Consider the following 7,973-nt stretch of genomic DNA (forward strand, 5'->3'; position numbering starts at 1 on the left):
CGAACACACAGAAGTTTGAGCACAGCTCAAAAGTGGCAGGGCCAACTTTGGGGCCAAAAAAATAATCTGCAAAAAGGGCTTTTTTTTTTTTTTTTTTTTTTTTTTCCCTCCCACTAGGAGTTGTGCCTCAAACCAAAATTAGACTTTATATTTTAACAACTCTTATTTATCCCCTTCTGGGAAAGGGCAGCGAGTGAGGACACAAATATTTTGTTGAGGTCTCCCGAGCAGGTTTGTTTTTTTTTTTAATTCAAATTAATGTGCAAACCTGAGAGTCCTGAATCAACACCAGACCCAGCTGCTTCCCCAAATATTCTCCAGCACATACAAATTTTTTTTTTTTTTTTAAGTGGAATTTCACAGCGCTTTCCTTGCCATAAAAACAACAGCGAGAACGAGAGCAGGCAAATCTCTGAGCTGCCCTAACAGGGATTGGATTTATTGGAATATTCATGGAAATGATCAAATTGGAAAGATTTTAGCTAAATATCCATTTTTTTCCACGGGATCTGCACGGTGTGGGGAAGGAATGTGCTGCACTGGTGATGTTCTGGTTGGTTTTTTTATTTGTTTTTTTTTTTCCCAGCACACACTGGGCTGCTCTGGATCTCAGATTTATCTCGAGCCCTGGATCCATCCCAGGTGCCAAAGGTGAGGAATTCCTGTAGCCGTGGGAAGGGATTTTAACCCTTTAAGATGCTCAGCTCCATGGGGGTCTGTCATGACAGGCAGAAAGAGCCAAGTTTATTCACAAACACACTTGGGTTTATAGCAGGACTGCAACTCCCAGAGCAGAGAAAAGGAGATTGGTTCAGAGAGAAGACACCCCATGGCCAGGGCCTGGGCACACACCACAACAGGGCTTCTATCTTTGGTATTAATTCCTTTTTATTGTCACCAAATTATCACCCTGGCAGAAATTCTCCCTGGCCTTGAGCTGGGCTGGGAACAGAGCTGAGAAGCTCCAGCCTGGAATATTTTCCAGGTTGTAATTTTCTTAATTTCTCAATCTGTGTCCCACAAATTCCCATCCAAATCCAACCTGGAAAAGCAGCCTTGGAGCACAATAGCTCCTCTTTTCCCCACCCACCACCCCCAGATGCCTTTTTCCAAAGCACTCCACAAACAAAACAGGCAGGGGAGGAAAAAAAAAAGCTCTTTTTGTCTGCAGAAGTGACATCCTGGGAATGAGAGCAGCAGATGGGAGAGCCCATGGGAACAATGGGATAATGCTGAAGGGGTGCCAAGGACGTGGGGGGCAAAGGGAATGTGGAGAGGAGCTGCTCCAGCTGAGCCAGGATTCGAAAAAAAAAAAACAAAAAAAAGCCCAAAAAACCCCATTTTATTCAGCTGTGATTTCAAGGTTTTGAGGTTGTGACTGCAAATGGTCGGGTAAGGACAGAGTTGTCAGGCAGAAAAGCAGAGCTGGAGGACACCTGAGGGTGCTGCTGCCAAAAGGGACCCAAAATCCACCCTGAGCCAGCAGGCAGGGCTCACACAGCCACCAGTGCCACTGCCCTGCCAGTCGAGCAAGTAGGAAATTCCAAAGCTCTGAATCAGGAAAAATAAAATAAAATAAAAATGAGGCTCTTCAGAAAAACAACAAAAAAAAGATGAGCTCAATGTGGACACTGGAAACAGCACTGATTTTATGAAAGGATTATCCTTCATAGAGGATTTTCTCTGTGACAAGGTTGAAAAACTTCTCATCTCTGCTCCAGATTTCCCATCCCTGAGCCCCTTGGAGAACCTGCAGAATTTGGGAAGGATGAAATTCTTAAATTTTGCTGCCCCCTCCCAATTCAGCAAAGCACCCAAACCCATCAGCCTGCTGTGCTCTGTCATTTTTAATAAATGCTTGAGCACCTTTCACTGCCATCATTGCAATGGATAATCAGCGATGACAAGAAAATGCCTCGAGCATTTCTTGGGTTTCAGGTCTGGGTTTCCACCCAAAAATCTGGGATTTGGTTAAAACAACACAGACACCATTTTTTGGAAGTTTTGGACAACTCCTTTCTTTAATGGCATAAACCCCCCTAAAACTTTCCCTGCACATCAGACAGAAGAGCTGGATGTTTTGAGAAATAACTCTGAACACACAGATATCACAAAATAAAAGCTATTTTCTAAATCAGTTGTTTAAAAAAAAAAAAAAAAAATCTTTGTGCCCTTGTAAATGGATACAGAAACAGATTTGCATAAACACAATCTGATTCCAAAGCCTGAATGCCCCCAAATTTTCCTATCAAATCTCTGGACACACTTTCACGTGCTGTCAAGAGATGCTGCAGAAGCTTCTGCAGCTGGGAAAAAAAAAATAAAAAATTATTGCTCCTATGAAAACAAATTTGCCTGTTTCCTTCAGGGAAGAATTTCCAAGGTTTTCTCAAGCCTGTCCATTCCATGTGCATTTTGCTCTGCCAAATTTCTCCTCTGTGCACCTCAATGGGGACAAGGTCCCTGTGCAGATCAAGGTCCCCATTCGTGTCTGCTGTGCTCACCTCCTCCCACAACCTCACACACAACTTCCCTGCAGTGTTTCCTACAAGGTTGGCCCACCCAGCTTAAAAAAAAAAAAACTAAAAAATTAAAAAAAAATCTCTTTTCTCATCATGTACTCCTTGACAGCAAGTCGGGATGAGAGTGCACTGAGGTATGAAAAGGGAAATGTGGCTCTTTCTGGACAGAAGAGTTTAAATTCTTTGCTCCCTCAGTGCAGAGATCATTGGTTTCTTGTCCTGACCTTAATTGGGTATTTTTGAGGGCGTGCACTGCCAGCCTGTGAGTGGGACAAAGTGACGTGGCAGTGGCACAGAGGGAGCTGTGCAGGGAAGAACAAACCACAGGAACGCTCACTCCTACCTGGAGTGCCTCTTCACATCCTCTGTGAAGGCCAAAACATCTGCAGGAGTCCCCACGACATCAACGTGGGTGTCACAAGGAGTGAGCAGCAGGGCAGGGTAACGGGGTTTTAGCCTCTCACAGAGCTGCCTGTACCTCTGCCTCTCCTCCCTGCTGTGCTCCTTCAAGCAGATCCTCTCCTTCCTTAGAATTTTCTGGAGTTCTACAGAGAAATCCTCAATCGTTTTCTTGGCCCTTAATCCCTGTGCAGCAGCAGCTCTCCTGCCAGCAGCACTCTCAATGCACACCGTGGTGATGTCACCTTCAGTGACACCAGAAATGACGACATCGTTTGCCTGGAGTGTTTTGGGATGAAAGAACCTCATGTAGTGATAAATATCCGTGTCCAGAATCAGCACTTGTTTTTCCCTCTGTGCATCCCGGGTGGAATTCCTCATCTGCACGGCACCTCTGTGCTCCTGCAGCTTCCTCCTCGGTCTCTGATGGGATTTTCCTTCTTTTTTGTCCTCCTCTGGGAAGGATTTTGCCTTTAACAAGAGGAATTCTCTCAGTGCTCTGAGTGCTGGGAAGGATCCTTGCACAGCAATTCTCCCATCAGGCTGCAAAGGTCCAAAATTCAAATCCGGGCTCTGCTTTCTCATCTCTTCCACCAAATCCTCCAAAACAAATCGATGTCTGAACACAGCCACGCTGAGGGTGGAGGTGACACACAGGAAAGCCTGGAATCGTGAGATGGAGAAGTTAAAGGAGCGGTTAATTAGCTTGAAGCTAATGAGGTGAATTAGGGAGGAGCTCACGTGTTGGCTGTAGCGGCTCACGGCCAGGGGGTAGAGCCTGGACAGCCTCTTGTCCTGCAGGAGATGCTGATCCTTCTTCAGAACACTCTCCACAACTAAAAAAAAAAAAAAAAAAAAACCCAGATGCATTTGTTGAGTCACCTCCAGCCTGCTGGAACCCTTCATGTACCCACTCAATACCCTCAGCTAATATTTTATGTATTACTCCAAATTGCTCAGAGAGACACGAGCCCGTCTCCTTGGCACATTAATTGGCAGAGATTTATTCCCCAGAGCCTGACTACAGAAATAATACTTTATTCATGGCATAAATTTGTTCCTGCAAAACAAACACGAGGCTCTGCATGACGAGTGAGTCATTACTTCAACGAGCAGAAATAAAATCCTGAAACTTGGCCTGATTACCAGAGAGGCTTCAAGCCTCCCAGTTCTATAAAATCCCAATTTAAAATCATTTGGCTTGGGATCAACATTCCGGGGTTAATTCTTCGGGGAATGGCTGCAATTTAAATAATATTTTAATAGAGGAATCTAAACACCTCCTGGATCCTCGAAGGTGATGTAGGCAACTCCTTTGTTCCGTGTGGGATACGTGACCTCTTCCACATCCCCACCGTTATTCCTGGACATTTGGAAGTGGATGGTGAGGATGTCAGCCATGACATCATCCTGCAGGAGGCCAGCTGGGACACCAGCAATGACAATTGTCCTCGTGGATCTGGCAGCTTGGCCCGTGGCCTGTGCAGAGATGGGACACTGTAAATACAGGAGGGACATCCCAAATTCCCACTCCCCCTCCCTCTGCAATGGGCATTTAGGGGTTAATTAATCCTGCTCAATCACATCTCAGTGCACCTGCATTACTGTGCACTAAAAACTGGTTTTAAGTGCCATTTAAACCCTCTCAGTATCTTCTTAAAGCAGGAAAAATGAGCACTAAATTTAAGTTTCTCTGCTGGCAGGTCCCACTGACAACGTGGTTTCCTCTGATATTTTCCAATATTCAAAATTCGAAGAGAATTAAAAATTGTAGCTGTAGTGGTGCTCAGCAAGGATTCCTTGCAGAGTGGAAGGGGCAGATCCCTTGTTAAATTCAGGAGAGCCAGGATCTCGGGCTGTGCTCTGACTCAGCTCCCTCCATTTATTACCATGGATAATCTTGGAAAATGGGGAAAATATCATCCCAGCCAGCCCAGGCTGGCAGAGCATAGAACAACCAACCACACACAGGATTTCCAGCAGAGCCAAAAGACCCCAGGAGCAAACACAAACCCCATCCCAAACAGGATTTGCATCCACATCTTGTTAGGAAGAGCAGATTTTCCTTCCACTCCTATTACACAGACATAAACAGTAACATTTCTCTGGGAATATCACGGCAAAATCCCTGCAAACTGTGGAGCACTGACTAAATTTATCACAGCTCGCTGGTTTTTTGGAAGAAAGGAGATAAATTTGGTTTGTGTGCATGGCAGCGTTTGTGGGAACGAGCTGTCAGTAACTGCACTTGAGGTCACTCACTCCATCTTTAAATGGAATTCTTTCATCTGAATTTAATTTGAATTCTTTCAACTTCTCTTAAGTTTTGGGGTTTTTTTTTTTTTTTTGTTTTGTTTTCTTTTGGGCCCGGGCTGCAGTGCTGTTAAGGGAGTGATGTCTGTCCAAAATCCTGGGGACCACCACGGCTGTGCGGACAAACCCAACCTCTCTTTTATCCCCCCACCAAATTTTCCGAGAGCCGGGAGCTTTTAATTAATGACAGTAGCCAATTATGCCGGCGGTGTGAGAGCAAGTGCCCGCTGTAATGAGGCAGCACGCCGGGAATACAAACAGGGAGCTCCCAAAGATGCAGGCGGGGTTTTCTCACGCCTGGCACAGCCGGAGCTCGGCTCAGCTGCCAGACATCGCTCACACCTTCCCAGCTGGTGTTTGGGAGCAACACTCGGGGCTGCTACTGGGGTTAGGGGGGGAAAAAAACCAACAAAAAAAACCCCCAAGAACACAAGGTTTGTGCTGAATCACTCCCCGAGAGGCGTCTGTGCCGAGCAGCTGCTCCCAGGAAGGGAGGGAGGGATGGGAAGGAGGGATGCAGGGATGGGATGGGATGGGATGGGATGGGATGGGATGGGATGGGATGGGATGGGATGGGATGGGATGGGATGGGATGGGATGGGATGGGATGGGATGGGATGGGATGGGATGCAGAAATGGGATGCAGGAATGGGATGCAGGGATGCAGGGATGGGGCAGAAGCTCTGGGCTCCTGCTGTGGCTTCCTGGCAAATCCCACACTGGTTTTGGCTGGAAAAGACTTTAAATCCCATCCAGTGCCACCCCTAGGACACCTCCCACTGTCCCAGGCTGCTCCAAACCCCATCCAGCCTGGCCTTGGACACTTCCAGCGATCCAGGGACAGCCACAGCTTCTCTGGAATTCCATCCCAGCCAGGAATTCCTTCCCAATATCGCACCCAAATCACTCCTTTCCCAGTGTGCAGCCATTCCCCGTGTCCTGTCCCTCCATCCCTTGTCCCCAGTCCCTCTCCAGCTCCCTTGCCACCCTTTTCCAGCGCTTTCCCCCCTCCCAGCTCCTCCCGGCCCTGCCCCGGCACTTGCCATGACCGCTGCTCCAGCGAGACGGGATCCACCGGGACGGGGATCCCACCGGGACCGGGATCCCACCGGGACCGGGATCCTACCAGGACGGGGATCCCACCGGGACGGGGATCCTACAGGGAAGGGGATCCTACCGGGAAGGGGATCCCGCTGGGATAGGGATTTTACCGGGAAGGGGATCCCGCTGGGATGGGGATTTTACCGGGAAGGGGATCCCGCTGGGATGGGGATTTTACCGGGAAGGGGATCCCGCTGGGATGGGGATTTTACCGGGAAGGGAATCCTGCTGGGACCGGGATCCTGCTGAGACGGGGGATCCCACCGGGACCGGGATTCTACCGGGAAGGGGATCCCGCTGAGACCAGGATCCCACCGGGACCGGGATGCTGCTGGGACGGGGATCCCACCGGGACAGGGATCCCACCGGGACCGGGATGCTGCTGGGACGGGGATTGTACCGGGAAGGGCCCGGAGCGAGCGGGCCCGGCGGGGAAACGAAAGCGAAAGCTGCGGGGAAGCGGCGGGGCCGCCCCTGCGGCCGCCTCCAGCCAGTCCGGGACACGGAGCGCCCTGGCCGGCTGGGAATGTGGGGCTGGGAATGTGGGGCTGGGAATTGTGGGGCTGGGAATTGTGGGGCTGGGAATGTGGGGCTGGGAATGTGGGGCTGGGAATGTGGGGTTGGGAATTGTAGGGCTGGGAATTGTGGGGCTGGGAATTGTGGGGCTGGGAATGTGGGGCTGGGAATTGTGGGGCTGGGAATTGTGGGGCTGGGAATTGTGGGGCTGGGAATGGGCACCCGGAGCGCCCTGCCCGGCTGGAATTGTAGGGGTGGGAATGGGCACAGCGAGCAGGAACACGCGGGGACAGGGACACGCAGGAACTTGGACACGTATGGAGAGGAATGTGGACTGGGACAGGGACACACATGGACACACAGGGACTGGGACAGGGACATGCAGGGAGAGGGATACACAGGGACAGGGACATGTAGAGAGAGGGACATGCATGGAGAGAGGGACATGAAGGGACAGGGACATGGACATGGACTGGGACACACATGGACACAAAGGGACTGGGACAGGGACGTGTAGAGAGAGGGACACACATGGACAGGGACATGCAGGGACAGGGACACGCAGGGACTGGGACAGGGACATGCAGGGAGAGGGATACACATGGAAAGGGACACACGTGGAGAAGGGCAGGTGTGGAGAGGGACACACATGGACAGAGACACACAGGGACTGGGACACGCAGGAATTGGGACAGGGACGTGTAGAGAGAGGGACACACATGGACTGGGACACACAGGGACAGGGACACACAGGACAGGGACACACAGGGACAGGGACACGCATGGAAAGGGACACGCATGGACAGGGACGGGGACACACGTGCAAAGGGACACTCCCAGACAGGGAACACTGCTCTGGACACCCCGTGCCAGCCCTTCCTCATCCTCCCAGGCAGGAATTCCATCCCAATGTCCCCCCTGGCCAGGGACACCCCCAGGGCACCCCACAGGCTGTGCCTGCACAGCTGCCCTGGCCCCAAAGTGCCCCGTGTTTGGGGGAAAGCTGCAGCAGGGAAATGTCCCTGTGTGTAATTTGGGTATTAAAAACCTCCCAGCCCCAGAGAAAGGCACCTCAGCAGGGAGGAAAAATGATATTGACTTTGATAGAAACATCACCCATGC

General features: G+C 50.3%; 1 protein-coding gene across 3 annotated transcripts; it reads right to left on the reverse strand.

Moving 5' to 3' along the window:
- Nucleotides 1–570: 570 nt before the first annotated feature.
- Nucleotides 571–6,786, reverse strand: RBM43 (RNA binding motif protein 43). 3 transcript variants are annotated; one of them, XM_014891651.2, is made up of 4 exons: nt 4,202–4,534; nt 3,663–3,757; nt 2,866–3,584; nt 571–716 (listed from the first exon to the last, which is right to left on the reverse strand). In XM_014891651.2, exons 1-4 carry the CDS (start codon nt 4,437–4,439, stop codon nt 701–703), a joined length of 1,068 nt encoding a protein of 355 aa, XP_014747137.2. In that variant the 5' UTR covers nt 4,440–4,534; the 3' UTR covers nt 571–700. The 3 variants fall into 3 exon arrangements, with proteins under 3 accessions (XP_014747137.2, XP_088024545.1, XP_088024546.1); XM_088168419.1 differs by lacking the exon at nt 571–716 and adding an exon at nt 1,323–1,551 and having other exon boundaries at nt 4,202–4,535; XM_088168420.1 differs by lacking the exon at nt 571–716 and adding an exon at nt 6,278–6,786 and having other exon boundaries at nt 1,992–3,584; nt 4,202–4,400.
- Between the last annotated feature and the right edge of the window lie 1,187 nt (nt 6,787–7,973).

Source organism: Sturnus vulgaris, chromosome 7, assembly GCF_052056855.1.
Source record: "Sturnus vulgaris isolate bStuVul1 chromosome 7, bStuVul1.hap1, whole genome shotgun sequence".
Lineage (NCBI taxonomy): Eukaryota > Metazoa > Chordata > Aves > Passeriformes > Sturnidae > Sturnus > Sturnus vulgaris.